This window comes from Ursus maritimus, unplaced genomic scaffold, assembly GCF_017311325.1.
Source record: "Ursus maritimus isolate PB19 unplaced genomic scaffold, ASM1731132v1 scaffold_3, whole genome shotgun sequence".
Taxonomy (NCBI): domain Eukaryota; kingdom Metazoa; phylum Chordata; class Mammalia; order Carnivora; family Ursidae; genus Ursus; species Ursus maritimus.
In genome coordinates, this window is record NW_024425563.1 from 21625967 (window position 1) to 21642755 (window position 16789).

A 16789-nucleotide genomic window follows, 5' to 3' on the forward strand; every position below is an offset into this window, starting at 1 on the left:
GGTATTAGACAGAAGTAAAAGCATGCTAAGGTTTTGGTTTAGTTTTGTTTCCTTTTGGTCTTTTTGGGAAGAAGATGTTAATTATTATCTTTTTATATTTATTTAATTAGTCTCTACCCCCAACATTGGGCTTGAACTCATGATCCCGAGATGGAGAGTCACATGCTCTCCCGACTGAGCAGCCAGGTGCCCCGAGATGTTATTTATATTCAACTTTGTCAGAAAAATATAGGAGTTAGTAACTAAGAATATAAGTGGAATGTCAAGCTTTAAAAATGTTGAAATAAAAATGGAAGAAAGAGAACTTGACCAAAGTTTGGTGGAAAACAATGGAGTAGATAAATAGAAAACAAATCAGGCAGGATTCAGTGTAAATATATTAGTTATCTCTTGCCGGGTGACAAATTAGCACCAAACTTAGCAGCTTATCCCAGACATCATCTCACATTTTCTGTGGTCAGGAATCTGGAAGTGGCTTAGCTTCTGGTTTTGGTCCAGGGTCCTTTGTGAAGTTGCATTCAGGCTGTCAGCCAGAGCGGGAGTCGTCTGGATCTGGAGGACCCGCTTCCAGTGTCCTTGTCGTAGTTGCTGACAAGCCTGTTTCTCCCTGGCTGTTGGCCAGCTTCTTCAGTTTCTTACTTTGGCAGCCTCTCCGAAGGCTGCTTGAATGTCCTCACAGCATGGCAGCGGCTCTTCCCAAAGCAAGTGAGCTGAAGGAGAGAGGCCCGGATGGAAAGCTGGAGCGCTTTATAACCCAACTAATCTCGACAGTGATCTGCCATTACCGCTCAGGTATTCCCTTGGTTCCAGAGACAAGCCTAGTGTGTGGGAGGGACCACACGGGGATGTGGATTTCCCAAAGTGCAGATTTGGGGGGACCTTCATAGAGGTTGCCGAGCAAACAAAAATATTTCTATTATAATAAATGTAAGTGGGTTTACTTACATTATTAAAGGATTACTTAGGAAAAGTGTCAGGTCAGGGGGCGCCTGGGTGGCTCAGTCGGTTAACTGTCTGACTTCAGCTCAAATCATGACGTCTGTCCTGGGATTGAGCCCCATGTTGGGCTCCCCACTCGGCGGGGAGTCTGCTGCTCCCCGTCCCGCCCCCTTCTCCCCCGCTCTCCCCCGCCATGTGCGCTCTCTCTCTCAAATAAATACTTTCTTTAAAGATTTTATTTATTTATCAGGTCAGGTAAACTAAGAGACCTATTATATAGCCTTTTATGAAAGACACTTCTAAACAAAGTGACAAGGAAAAGTTTAAAATGTATCAAAAATACATACTCGATATATACTCACGCTATATATACGAATTGCTGTAATACGGGCCAGAATACAAGGAGTCAGGATTTAGAGCATTAAAAATGACAAAGTGGGACTTTGTATTTTGACAAAGGTAACGGTCTAAAAAACAATATCGTGGGAATGAACTTGTATAAACAGTTGACCCTTGAACAGCGCAGGTTTGAACTGCGCGGTGCACTTAGACATGGATAGATCTAGCACAGTACCGTAAATGTGTTTTCCTTCTGATGTTCTTAGCATTTTCTTTTCTCTGACTTGCTTTGGTGTAAGAATACAATATGCAATGCATATGACATGCGAAGTATGTGTTAACTATGATGTTGGTAAGACTTTCAGTTAATAGTAGCCTATTTGTAGTTAAGTTCGAGTCAAAAGTTGTCCATGAAGTCTTGACAGCTTAGTGGTTTGGTGCCCCCATCCCTGCACTGCTCAAGGACGGTTAAATATTAACTGTACTTAGTAACATTGCTTCAAAATATGTACAGCAACATCTTAAATATAAGCAATTAAAGGTTTTGGAGACTACAACCCCTCATCTCAGAAACTGACACATCACTTATAAAAGTAGAAGACTGTAGTCAATCTGTATATCATTGATAATTGACCTCATTTAGAACCCTAGATCCAAGAGAGAATATACAATATTCTTTCAAATTTTTAAGTTAAAAAACATAGTATACTTATAGGGAGATGCATAAGACTTAAAGTTGTATGTACATTGTATCGGATTGCTGTGGAACACGCATAGAGTGACCATATGCCAGGGGGTAGTACGGTTCTGGTATCCTAGAAATGCTTTATGTATCCTTCTTGGGCATGCGTACCCCCAGAAGAAGTCACTATTCTGATTTTTATGGTAGTAATTTCTTTGCTTTTCTTTAGATTTTTACCCCCTGTGTATGCATCCATAAACAGTAAGGTCTAGTTTTGTCTCGTTTTGAACATTACGTCAATAGAGTCATGCTGTGTTTTGTATCTTGTTTTTTTTTCAGCGTAAGATTCACCCTTGGTTTTGCTGAAGCTCTAGTTCATTTTAATTGTATATTTCCTTGATTGAAATCTTCCAGGTTCATTTATATTCATTCTTCTGTTGGGCATTTGGGTTGTTTTCTGTTTTGAGCACTTACTAATGAAACAGCTACAAATAGCATTCCTGTGCTTACACCGTGCTACCTTATTACCATAGCTCTCTCTCTTTGTATGGAAGCATTTATTACCATAGATGTCTCCAGGAAGGGAATTGGTAGATCACTGTTAGATTATTTTTCAAAGTGATTATACCAATTTACATTCCAGCCAGCAGGCTGAGATTCCCTGAGGCCAAGATTTGATGTCAAATTTAAAAATTTTTACTAATCAGAAGGGGTGTATTAGATTTTCTTTATTGAGCTGTAACTCCCATACCATACAATTCACCTTTTTAGCGTGTATATTCACTGGTGCTTAGTATATTCACAAAGTTGTGTAACCACCACCACTAATTCCAGAATATTTTTATCATCCCCAAAAGAAGCCCCCAACCCATTAACAGTCACTCCCTATTCTCCCCTCCTCTCAGCCCCTGGAAAACATTAATCTGCTTCCTGCGTATTCTGGACATTTCATATAAATGGGATCATACAATATGTGGTCTTTTGTTTCTGGTTTCTTTCACTTATAGTAATGTTTTCAGGGTTCATCTATATCATAGAAGTATTAGTACTTTATTCCTTTTATGGCTGAACAATATTCCATTGGGTAGCTCTCATATATTTTATTTATCCATTTTTCTGTTGATGGACATTTGGGTTGTTTCCACTTTTTAGCTGTAATGAATAATGCCACTGTGAACAGTCGTGCATAATTTTTTATGTGAGTATGTTTTCCATTCTCTTGGGTATAGACCTAGGAGTAGAATTGCTGGGTCATAATGTAACTCTGTGTTTAACTTTTCTGAGAAACTGCCAAACTGTTTTCCAAAATGGGTGCATCATTTTACATTTTTGCCTGCAGTGCACGAAGGTTCCAATTTCTCCGCATCCTCACCAACACTCCTTATTGTCTTTTAAAGATTTACTTATTTATTTTTTAGAGAGAGAGAAAGCCTGTGGGGGCAGGGAGAGGGAGAGAGAGTCTCAGTCAGACTGCGTGGAGCCCAACTCAGGGCCCAATGCTACGACCCTGCGATCACAAGCTGAGCTGAAACCTCCAGTCAGCGACTGCACCGCCGAGGCGCCCGTCTTTTTTTAGTATCTATCTCGTAGTGTGTGATACGGTATCTCATTGTGTGGGTTTTTTTCCCCCATTGAAAAAAAATTTTTTGTTTTTTAGAGATTTTATTCATTAATTTGACAGAGAGCACAAGTGGGGAGCAGCAGGCAGAGGCAGAGGGAGAAGCAGACTCCCCACTGAACAGGGAGCCTGATGCAGGGCTCGATCCTAGGACCCTGGGATCATGACTTGAGCCAAAGGCAGATGCTTAAATGGGTGATGAACCAACCCATTGAAAAAAACTGGTTGACTGCGCCCCTCCCATTGAAAAAATTTTATTGACAAAAAATTGTACAAATTAGCTCTTAGTTTGATAACCACAAAGGCTGCATTTCCCTAATGACTAATAATGTTGAGTATCTTTTCATGTGTTTATTGGGCATTTGTAGATCTTTTAAGATTTTATTTATTTGAGAGAGAAAGTACGCACGTGAGAGAGAGCAGAAGCAGGGGAGGGGGCAGAGGGAGAGGGAGCCTGACATGGGGCTTGATCCCAGGACCCTGGAATCATGACCTGAGCCGAAGGCAGACGCTTAACAGACTGAGCCACCCAGATGTCCCCATTTGTAGATCTTCTTTGGAGAAAGGTCTATTCAGATCCTTTGCTCATTTAAAAAACTGGGTTATTTGTCTTTTATTGAGTTGTAATTGTTGTAACATATACTTTGGATACTAGACCTTTATTAGGTACTTAATTTGCAAACATTTCCTCCCATTCTGTGGGTTGTGTTTTTAGTTTCCCGGTTGTGTCCTTTGAAGTACAGAAGTTTTAAATTTTTTTTTTTTAAAGATTTTATTTATTTATTCGACAGAGATAGAGACAGCCAGCGAGAGAGGGAACACAAGCAGGGGGAGTGGGAGAGGAAGAAGCAGGCTCACAGCAGAGGAGCCTGATGTGGGGCTCGATCCCATAACGCCAGGATCACGCCCTGAGCCGAAGGCAGACGCTTAACCGCTGTGCCACCCAGGTGCCCCAGAAGTTTTAAATTTTGATGGAAGTCCAGATTATCTAGGTTTTGTTTGGTTTTTGTGTGTGTGTGTGTGTGTTTGTTTTTGTTTTTGGTTGTTTGTGCATATGGTTTATACTAAGGAAACCATGGTCTAATCCAGGGTCACGAAGATTTACACCTATGCTTTCTTCCAAGAGTTTTATAATTTTCTCTTTTACATTTGGGTCTTTGATACATTTTGAAGTATTTTGTGTATAGTGTGAGATAGGGGTCCCATCTCATTCTTTCGCATGTGGAGATCGGGTTGAGATAGGAGTTTGCAGCTGTCTCAGCGCTATTTGGTGAAAGATTATTTTTCCGTTGCCTTATCTCCGCATCCTTGTCAAGTCATTGTGGTTTTAATTTGTAATTTCCTAATTACTAATGAGTTTGGGAACGTTTTCTACGTTTATTAACCATTTGAATATCTTTTCTATTGAAATACCCGGTTTTTAATTGGGTTATCTGCCTTACTCTTACTGATTTCAAGGAGTTGTTTTTTTTTTAAAAAAGATTTTATTCATTTATTTGACAGAGAGAGCCAGCGAGAGAGGGAACACAAGCAGGGGGAGTGGGAGAGGAAGAAGCAGGCTCCCAGCGGAGGAGCCTGATGTGGGGCTCGATCCCATAACACCGGGATCACGCCCTGAGCCGAAGGCAGACGCTTAACCGCTGTGCCACCCAGGCGCCCCTCAAGGAGTTCTTTTTTGGTTGTGTATGTCGCAAATAGCTTTTCCCACTCAAGTTTGTTCTCTTTCTTGGTGTCTTGACGAACAGAACTTCTTTAATGTAGTCAAATTTATCAATCTTTGATTTTTGGAATAATGTTTTTGGTGTCTTGCTCAAGACATCTTCTAGTCCAAGTTCTTAACATCTTCTGTGCTATTTTTTTTTTTTATAAACATCATAGTTTTAACTTGTGTTTTAGGTCTATAATCTACTTGGAATTGTTTTTTGGATGGTATGAGGTAGTGATTTAATTTCTTTTTCTCCTCCTTATGGATATCAACTAGTCCTACTGCCGTTTGTTGAAATATGTGTTCATACCCACTGCTCTGCAGTGTCAGCTTTGTCATAAACCAGGTATCCCTGTACTCACTGCTCTATTTCCGGGCTCCTGGGCTCCAGGAGCTGCATTTCTGTTTCTGCACCAACAACACATTCTTTATCATCATAGCTTTATAATAGCGTAGATATGCGGCCGAACAGATCCTCCCCTGTTCTGCCAGAGGTTTCCCCGCTCTTGTTTCGCATCCTTATTTTTTGTGCATACCTGTGTAATTTTGTTAGGAATTGTTTAGCCTTGCCCTCAGTCAAATTTGCCTCTTCCTGGGATACTCCCACTAAGACCATTAATAACAAGCGAGGAGTTCTAATGTGGGCAATGATATCCTCCAGGTTTTACATTCATTGGGATTTTAGGGCTCTTTCTCACAGGTAGGTAGTGAGACCAGCCATCCCAATGACTGGTCATAATGACAAAATGGGTCTTTGACCTCCTTCCCTTTGATTTAGTTCCAGAAAGCCACAGTAGAAACCTGATGATGCCCACCTTGCTGTAACAGTTCTTACACAAATAAGCACAGATGTCCGAGAAAAACTCACACATAGCCTACTGGAGTAGCATTCATTGGAGAGGAACCCATGGAGACCGAAACCGTGTCCGATGCACTGGGTGACCCATTGTTCATTCATTCCAGTTCAGTGTACGGAGGTCTATCAGGGCAGTTCTTACACCCTGAGAGAGATTATGACCCTTGGGCTTTGTGGCTTTTAAACTGCTGTAAGTACAGAAGCAGCAACCACTCACTCCTGTGATCAGGGTGGGATGCAGAAGTAATTTGGTATGATAGACATGACATCTGATGCCACAGGGGAAAAAATCGTAAGAGACAACCACGAACAATTATATGACACCAAATAGAACCTATTTTGACAGCATAGTTTTTTAGGGGAAGCAGCCCTTCCCTGGCATAATCAGGGTCTGGGATCCAAATCTCGCAGCTCTATGATGTGGCATGTTAGTAGCAGGAATCTTCCTCTCTCATGGTTGGGGAAGTACCAGCCCCTCGCTTGGCATCATGGGATGGAGCTCCAGTCCAGGTTTTGTGGTTGAACCAGAATTGATTGCCGGACACATTGGGCTGAGTCCAGTTGTCATGGAGGTTCATAGGAACTTCTTTTTTGGGTGGGCCAACAGATCAGTTTTGGATGAAATGACACCCCTCACTTGTTAATTCTCAGGATTTCTCTGGCAATTCTTTTTTATTTTGTATGTATATTAACATAGATGGCATTTAAAAAGCTTACACTTTTTCACTATAAACTTCCCTCTTGTACTGCTTTTATTGCATGTTTTTGTTCGTCTCATGGTATTTTCTAGTTTTCCTTCTTTAACTGCTTTAAGTACTTCTTTGACCCGTTAGTTGTTCAGGAGTGTGTTGTTTACTTTCTACATATTTGTGAATGTTCCAGTTTTCCTTTTGTTATTGACGTCTAGTTTCATTTCATTGTGGTTAGAAGAGATACTTGGTATGATTTGAATCTTCTTAAATTTGTTAAGACTTGTTTTGTGACCTAACATGTAATCTATCCTGGAGAATATTCTGTGTGCATCTGGGAAGAAAGTGTATTCTACTGCTATTGGGTGGAATGTTCTGTATATGTCTGTTAAGTCCATTTGGTCTATAATGTTATTTCAGTCCACTGATTTTCTATCTGGATGTTGTATCCATTACTGAAAATAGGGTCTTGAAGTGTTTTACTATTATCGTATTGCTGTCTGTTTTCCCTTCAGATATGTCAGTGTTTGCTTTATATATTTAGGTTTTTGAAAATTGTTTTGACTATTCTAGGTCCTTCGCATTTCTATATAAATTTTAGGATCTGCTTTGAATTTCTACAACAAAAGCCTGCCAGCATTTCGATAGGGATTACACTGAATAGAACAATAGATCTACTTTGAATGAGTCAATTTGGGAGAATAGCCATCTTGCTATTGAGTCTTCCAGTCCATGAACAGAGACTGTTTCTGTATTTAGATTTCTCAACAGTGTTTTATAGTTTTCATTGTCAGTCTTGCATTCTCGTATTAAATGTATTTCTAAGTATTTTATTCTTTCTGATGTTATTATGAATGGAATTCTTTTATTAATTTCATTTTGGATTATATTGTTGCCAAGATATAGAAATACAGTTGATTTTTGCAGGTTGACCTTATATCCTGTAACCTTGCTATGGTCATTTATTAGTTCTCTCTCTCTCTTTCTCTCTCTCTCTGTGTGTGTGTGTGTGTGTGTGTGTGTGTGTGTGAGAGAGAGAGAGAGAGATTCCCTGGGATTTTCTACGTTCAGGATCATGTCATCTGTGAACAAAGACAGTTTTATTTCTTCCTTTCCAAACCGATGTCTTTCTTTTTTTGCCTAACTTTACTGTCTTGAACTATCACTAAAATGTTGAGAAGTGGTGATGAAAGTAGACATCGTCGCCTTGTCCCTAATCATAAAGGGAAAGCATTAAGCATGATGTGCGTTTTTTGAAAGTGCCTTTTATTAGGCTGAGGACATTTCCTTTAGTCTCTAGTTTTTTGAAAATATTTATCATGAATGGGTGTTAGATTTTGTCAGTTGCTTTTCTGCATCTATTAAGATATTGTGGTTTCTGTCCTTTATATTATTAATTTTGTATATAACATGCATTGATTTTCTGATGTTAAACCAATTTTGCATTCCTGGGATAAATGCTACTTGGTTATTGTGAATTGTTGTGAATATTGATTATTCTTTTATATATTGCTGGATGCAGTTTGCTAATTTTTGTTAAGGAGTTTTGTGTCTATTTTAGGGATAGTGGACTATAGTTTTCTTGTGAAAATTTGTCAGGCTTTGTTCTGAGTAGTGCTGGCATCACAGTATTAGTTGGGAAGTAGTGTACCCTCCTCGTTTATTTCCTGGAAGAGTTTCTGAAGAATTGGTATTATTTCTTTAAATATTTGATAGAATTAACCAATGAAGCCATCGGGACCTGTGCTTTTCTTTGAGGGAAGATTTTAAATAACTCATAAGCTTGTTTAGATTATGTATTTCTTCATGAGTCAGTTTTGGTAATTTGGTATTTCTTGGGACAAATCCCTAGAAATGACATATAGTTGTTGATAATATTCCCTTATAATCATTTAAATTTCTTTAGGGTCAGGAATGTTGTTCCTTTCTTCATTCCAGATTTTAATATTTTCTGTACCCCCCCCCCTTTTTTATTAGTTTAGCCAAAGATTTGTCAATTTTGTTGATCTTTTAGAGAACTAACTTTGGGTTTCATTGATTTTCTTTTTTTATTATTTTTCTGCATTCTAGTCTATTGATCTCTGCTCTGGTCTTATTTCCTTTCTTTTGCTTGCTGTAGGCTTGATTCACTCTTCCTTTTCTAATTTCTTAATTGTAGAAGCCTAGGTTATCGATTTGGGACTTTTCTTCCCTGGTGTCTGTGTTTCAAGCTATGCATTTCCTTCCTACATCGCTTTAGTACATCTCATACATTTTGACGTGTCTTTGTTTTCATTCAGTTTAAAATAGTTTCCCATTTTCCATTTGATTTATTCTTTTTTTTTGTTTTTAAGATTTTATTTATTTATTTGAGAGAGAGAGTGAGAGCAGGAGAGGAGGGGGGGTCAGAGGGAGAAGCAGACTCCCTGATGAGCAGGGAGCCTGATGCGGGACTCGATCCTGGGACTCCAGGATCATGACCTGAGCTGAAGGCAGATGCTTAAGCAACTGAGCCACCCAGGTGTCCCCATTTGGTTTATTCTTGATACACAGGTCACTTAGAGAATGTTGTTTAATTTCCAAATATTTGGGGATTTTTTTTTTTAATTTTCTGTTCTGTAATTTAATTCAGTTGTGGTTGGGAAACATGTTTTGATTTCTGTCCTTTTAAATGTATTGACATTTGTTTCATGACTGGCACTTAATATATCCTTAAGAACTGCCCATATGCATTTGAAAAGAATGTATTTTACAGTCATTGGGTTGAACATTCTAGGTTAAGTTCGGTGATCATGTTCAAGTCTTCTATATCCTTGATGATTCTGTCTGGTTCTACTGATTATTGGGTTAGGTGCGGACCTTCCCAGCTATTATGGTTACATGATCTATTTCTGCTTTCATTTTGTGAGGTTTTGCTATTTTGAGGCTTTGTTATCAAGTGTGTATGTGTTTATCGTTGTTATATCATCCTGATGTGTTAACTCTTTTCTCATTACGAAATGTCTCTTTTTGTCTCTTATAATATTTTTGTCTTATATTCTACTTGTCTGGTATTAATATAGCCAGTCCTGATCTCTAATGGTTACTGTTTGCATGGCCTATCTTTTCCCATCTTTTTACTTTAACCCTGTTTGTATTTTTGAATCTGATGTGTGTCTCTTGTAGACAGCATATAAGTGGATCTTACTTTTTTATTCTGTCTGGCAATCTCTGTTTTTTGGTTGGGGTAATTAGACTATTTGCATTTAATATAATTATTGGTATAGTTGGATCTACTTTTGCCATCATGCTGTGTGTTCTGTATGCCTCCTGCCATTTGGGTGTGTGTGCGTGTGTGTCTTGTCCTCTTTGCCTTGTTTTAAGTATTTTCAGTGTATCATTTTTTTTCTGTCAGTCTTTTCACTTTTTTCTTAGTTTTACTCTAGGGATTAGCATATGCATCTTACTTTACCACAGTCTACCTCAGATTAATACTAATTTAATTTTAGTCAAATATAGAATCTTTTCTACAATACAGTCATTCTCACTGGTCTCCTATTTGCTATAATTGTCATGTGTATGATGTGATGTGTATGTGTTATAAATCAAATATAGAGTAGATCCATGAACAACGGGGCTGGGGGAGCCAACCTCCCGGGTAGTTGAAAATCTGCATGTAATTTTTGACTCCTCCAGAACTTAACTGCTAATAGCCTACCATTGACCAGAAGCCTTACTGTTACAATAAACAACACGTATTTTGTGTTATATGTATTATATGCTGTATTCTTACAAAAAAATGGGCTAGAGAAAAGAAACTTACTAAGGAAATTGTAAGAGAAAATACCTTTGCAGTACTCTGTTATAAAAAGTCTGCATATAAATTGACCCATGTGGGTCAAACCTGTTGTGTAAGGGTCAGCTGTAGTGTTATAATTATTGCTTTATAACATTTTATGTCCTTTAAAGTAGTTGAGAGAAATGAAAAAAAAAATTATCTATGGACTATCAGCTCACATATTTATCATTTCCAGTGCTCTTTATTTCTCGATTATTCACATCACTGTTTAATGTAAATCTTTAAGTCTAAAGACTTCCTTTAGTATTTTTTGTAAATCTGTCAGCCGTGCATTCTCTGTGTCATTGCTTCTCTGGTAATGTCTTTTTTAGCCTTCGTTTTTTTTTTTGTTTGTTTTTTGGGTTTTTTTTGGAGGATAGTTTTGCTGGATATAGAATTCTTTATATTTCAGCACTTTGACTATGGCATTCTACTGCCCTACCTCTTCCATTGTTCAGGTAGAAAGCTAGCCATTGATCGTACTAATGCTCCCCTGTAAAACATGAGTAGTTTTTACCCTGCTGCTGTCAAATCTTCTCTTTGTCTTATGCTTTCGGCGGATTGGCTATGATGTGTCTCTGTGTGGATCTTTTTCTGTTTATCCTTTGTGGGATTTTTTTGAGCTACTCAAGTGCATGGATTAATAGTTTCATCAAATTTGGGCAATTTTTTTCATTATTTCTTCATATATTCCTTTGCCCCTTTGTCTCTTTTCCTTCTGGGATTCCTGTTATGCAAATGTTCATACCCTTGGTCATATTCCATAGGTCTCCAAGGCTCTGTTCTTTTGTTTCATTCTTTTTTCTTTGTTTTTCTCAGCTGGATTATCTCAGTTTACCTACCTTCAGGTTTACTGATTTTTTTTTCTACTGCCAGTGCAGACCAGCTGCTGGATTGCAGATTTGAATTATTCATTCATTATTGCACTTTACAAATCCAGACTTTTTAGTTGGTTTCTTTAAAAACAATAACACAATAAATAAACCAAAACTCATTTCTCTTTATTGCTATTCTCTCTTTGGTGAGGTATGATCGTCATGTCTTTAATTCTGTTTAATTCTTTAGACATGGTTTCCTTTATTTCTTTGAACATGTTTATATTCGTTGACAAAGGCTTTGCCTGGTAAATCCAACACCAAATCTAATACCTGGGCTTCCCCAAGAATAACTGCTGTGGACCGCATACTTTACTCTTTCTTTACACGTGTCATAACTTTTTGTCCAAAACTGGGTATTTTAAGTATTGTGGTAACTCTAGTAATCACATTTCCCTCTTCCTCATCCTCAGAAGTTGTTATTGTTGCTGCTTGTTGTTGTTGTTTGTTTAGTGACTTTCCTGGACGATTTCTGCAGTCTCACTCTTTGTCATGTGGAGTCACTGAAGCCTCTGCTTCAGTGACTGAGCTAATCAAAGCTCAGTCATCAGCTGATGATTTGACAGATTTTCTGAAACGATCTAAGCCATTAGGTCTCCCAGCTCTTCTTCTAATGGGCGCTTTGTGTGTCAGGACCTGCCTTCCATGCTCTGGCAGTTTACAGCTCTGCCTTAGCCTTCACTTCCTACATACACAGAACCTCGGAGTCAAGCATGGGTGAGAGCTTAGGGCTTGTCTTGTCTTTCCTGGGTATTTGCATGACCTTCTACATGTGCATGGCCTTCTGGATCCCCAGGAATATGTCAAAAATTGCCAGAATCTCCTGTGGCAATCTTGTTTCTCAGATTTTCCTTTTAAGTTTTTTGGCCAGCCTATTGTTTGCCCGGGGGGAAATCGCTGCTCCTGGCGACTGCAGCGATAAACAGTTGCCACTGATTTTTTTGGGACAAATTTGCTGAGGATAGGGCTTTCCTCACTGTTTGAGCTCTGAGTCAGATGAAATTAAGATTAGGTCCATGAATGGGGCTTTTCTAGGGAGCACCAGTCACATCAAATAGTGACAGTTCCCTGGGGACAGGGCTTTTGAGGGAGCTCCAAACCCATCTGCGTCCTCCAGTGGCTGCTAGGCTGCTGGCTTTCATAGCTACTGCAGTTCTGAGGCTGCTGATTTCCAAGCTACCATAAAACTGGGAAGAGGGAAGAGGGAATAGAAATAGAGCAAGTGAAAACACCAGGAGGCTTTGTTTGCTGTTGTTAGGAAGATTCAGGTGTTTTTCTTGAATAAATGTTTGAAGGATTGTTGCAAGCCTTTGGCTAATTTCTAGAGTGCTGAAAAAGTTAATTTTGAAAATTTATGCCAGTGTTCTCATTACTTTTATGGAGGAATGGATTTTCAGAAGCCCTTCATCCATAATTCCAAAAGTGCTTCTCAGTCTGCCTGTGTTTTGAACTATGCATATTACACCTGTTCTTTTTGCTATCTAATGATGCCCTATGTATATTTATTACCAGCCATGAAAGTCCACTCTTTGATTTCATTGAGAGCTGTTTGCGAAACAAACATGAAATGGTAATTTACGAAGCTGCGTCAGCTATCATCCATCTTCCTAACTGTACCGCAAGGGAGTTGGCACCTGCCGTTTCAGGTTAGTTGTGTATTTGATAACCGGATTTTGTTTATATTCGTATGTTTTTGTTTTAAGTTCCATAGTTCTGCAGGATAGGTAGTAAGAATGATTTTTGAACCTTAGCTCTATTATATATACCTTTGCGTTCTGATATGCAGGTGATTTATTTTTGTTTTTCTTTACTTAATTACCTTTTTCTGAAGTTACCATTTCCCTATATAAAACATTAAAAATTTTTGCTTAGAAGACAAGTAACTTTCATGCCTTCAGTTCCCTTTCATGTTTAAAAGGTCCATTTGCTCTTATAACTATAAATATTGCTACCGCAAATTCAGATATTAATGGGTATATTAATTCTTACGGAAAAATAAACTTTCCTATATTTAAACGTTTTATAGTTCAACAAAAAGTGCTTTTGCTGTTTTTAATGATACATTTCTCGTGAAGTTTTGATGCTGTGATCTAATCTCATGCAGTTTTTGAATACAATACTTCATATACTATATTTTCAGATATATGCAATATGATGAAATGAGCTATATTCACAACAATCTTTTTTTCTTTCTAGTTCTTCAACTTTTCTGTAGTTCTCCTAAGCCAGCGTTGAGATATGCAGCTGTAAGGACCTTGAACAAGGTAGGTGTCCCTTAGTCAACTATTGACATATCAGTGTTGGACTGAGAATCATTACATGTGAAGCATTTGGCTTTCTCCCCAAAGTTAGTAGATAGGATTTATGGGCTTCACTTCTATAGCACCCTCCTTGTCTTTGTGGCCTTAGGTGTGGCCATTTTTACTATTCAATTAAAGATTATAATTCATTTTTGCCTTCTGAGCACTTTATAGCTGAGAACCACATTGTCCAATATGATGGCCATTAGCCATGAGTGGCCCTTTCCATTTAAATTAAGTAAAATTATATCTAAAAATTCAGCTCCTCAGTCACTCTAGTCACACTTCATGTGCTCAGTAATCATGTGGTTAGTGACTCTTATATTGGACAGTGCAAAAATATAGAACATTTCTATCACCGTAGAAAGTTCTCTTGGACAGTGCTGGTACAACACAATGTGAGTCACATGTATAATTTTAAATTTTATAGTAACATTAAAATTTTTTAAGATGACATTAATTTTAAATAATTTATTTACCTTAATATATATAAAATGTATCAACATGGAATTGGTGTAAAATTATTAAAGATCTATTTTGCCTTTATTTTTTCACACTAAGTCTTTGACATCCTGTGTTTATGTTTAGAGCATATCTTAATTTGGACTAACCACATTTCAAGCGCTTACTAGTCACATTTGATTATTGGCTACCATATTAGACACCATAGGTTTAGAGGATACAGTAGAAACATAGAGTAAATTAAATAACCATAAACATTTGAAATGAAAGTGGTTTTTTTTTTGTTTTGTTTTTTTTTGAAGATTTTATTGAGTGAGAGAGAAAGAGAGATCACGAGCAGGAGGGAGGGGTAGAGGGAGAGGCAGACTCCCCACTGAGCAGGAAGCCTGACACGGAACTTGATCCCAGGACCCTGGGATCATGACCTGAGTCGAAGGAGACGCTTAACCAACTGAGCCACCCAGGCACCCTTGAAATGAACGTTTAATGTAGTGGAAGACTTGTCGTAAGGCAGTATATGCTCTATTATAAATTAATTGTATGAACAACTAGAGGCGAGAGAAGTCATGGAAAAACCTTTACAGAATAACAATTTGAATTGTATTTTTAAGAAGTGATACAGGTCCACATTCCTTTATCTATAATCTTGGGGCCAGATGTGTCTCAAATTCAGTATTTTATGAATTTTAGGAAGGCAATATGGTACTCTTATATAATGTACTAACTCCATTGAGCCTAGAGCATACCCTACCATTAGACACATTAATATTTCTTTTTTTTTAAGACATATTAATATTTCTGTGCTATACATGTGACTATCCTCACTAAGTGGAATAAAGTAATATTTAACTCATTTTACATTAGTTTGGGTCAGATTTTCCTGTTACATTAATTTTGATGCCAGTAGTTTGCTGAGTTTTCAAATTTTTTAAATTGTGGGTAAAGGATTGTATACCAATATGGAGATGGAGAGGTGAACAATTTTGACAAAAATAAAGAAGCAGGAGAATGACAGGCATGTTTTCGTGAGTGTGAGCAATCCAGTCTGGCTAGAGTTTGCTTAAATACAGAAATGTTTTCTAAGTGATAAGATATTAACAGTCTTTGAGCAGTGTTTACCATGGCGGGGACTCTTCTCCGAGATCCTGACATCTAGTGGAATAGATATCCACGGACACATATACTATAAAGAGAAATAGGCCGACTACAATAAAACACAGCCTGTGACACTGCTCTAAAGATTATAGAAACCTAGGAAGAGAAGGTGCTATGTTATACTATGACTCTGGCAGTTAATTGTGTATCAAATGATATGTCATACCTTATTAATTGAAATGTTTTTCTAAAACAATTACTTTTGACCTATATTGTCCCATTTAGATTTTTAAAAGCCGCTTACCTTAATTAAAATTTCTGTTTTCCTCTTTTTTTTTTTTTTTAAAGTTCTGGTCTTTATCAGTAGCAGTTTGCTTAATTTCTTTTTCTTGCCCTTCCACAAGGTGGCAATGAAGCACCCCTCTGCTGTTACTGCCTGCAATCTGGACTTAGAAAACCTGATCACAGACTCAAACAGAAGCATTGCTACCCTGGCCATTACTACACTCCTCAAAACAGGGAGTGAGAGCAGTGTGGACAGGCTCATGAAGCAGATATCTTCTTTTGTGTCTGAAATCTCAGATGAGTTCAAGGTAAAAGTGTAAATATTTTCTTGTTTCTCCCAATCTCTGGCTTGCCTGTTTCTTCTCTTAACAGTGTCTTTAGATGAGCAAAAGTGTTAAATTGTTATGAAGTCTAATTTATTAATTTCTTTCTTTCACTGTTATATATTGTCTTTGTCTACTTCCAGGCCTTAAAGATATTTCCTTATGCTTTCTAAGTATTTTACAGGTTCAGCTTTTACATTTTGGTCTATGATCCAATTTGAATACATAAATATTTGTGTTGTGTGTGATAAGTTCAGGTTTTTTTCTATACCAATATCTAGTCATTCCAGGATAATTTGTTGAAAAAGTCTTTTTCCCCATAGGAGTGCTTTGGCATCTTTATCTGAAAAGCAGATAACTATATAATTGTAGGTATATATCTGGGTTCCTTATCACATTCTGTCAATCTATTTGTCAATCCTATGCCAGTACCATACTGTATTGATTAATGTAGCTTTATGGTACCTCTTAGATGTAAAGCAGTGTGGTCTTCCAGCTTTGTCCTTCTTTTAATATTCTAGGTCCTTTACATTTCCATATAAAATTTAGGGCCAGCTTGTAATTTCTATAAAAAAAAGTCTGCTAGGATTATGATTGGAGTTATGTTGAATCTATAAATAAATCTGGGGAGAACTGACATCATAACAATATTCTTCCAGTTCATGAATATGGTATACCTCTCTCTTTATTTAGGTCTTCTTTAATTTCTCTGAGCAATGTCTTATAGCATTTACTCTATCGATCTTGCACATCTTTCGTTAAATGTATAGCTAAATATTTTATGCTTCTATATCCTATTAAAATTTCTATTCTATCATTTGCTAG

At 37.6% G+C, this 16789-nt stretch overlaps 1 protein-coding gene across 2 annotated transcripts in view; it reads left to right on the forward strand.

Annotated features, from left to right (window-relative positions):
- COPG2 (COPI coat complex subunit gamma 2) overlaps window positions 1-16789 on the forward strand; it is a 111607-nt gene that overhangs the window by 39173 nt on the left and 55645 nt on the right. For both annotated transcript variants that reach the window (XM_040643991.1, XM_040643992.1), the window contains exons 10-12: window positions 13012-13145; window positions 13696-13763; window positions 15761-15949. In XM_040643991.1, the coding sequence (XP_040499925.1) occupies window positions 13012-13145; window positions 13696-13763; window positions 15761-15949 (391 nt within the window). The remainder of the gene's footprint in view (window positions 1-13011; window positions 13146-13695; window positions 13764-15760; window positions 15950-16789) is intronic.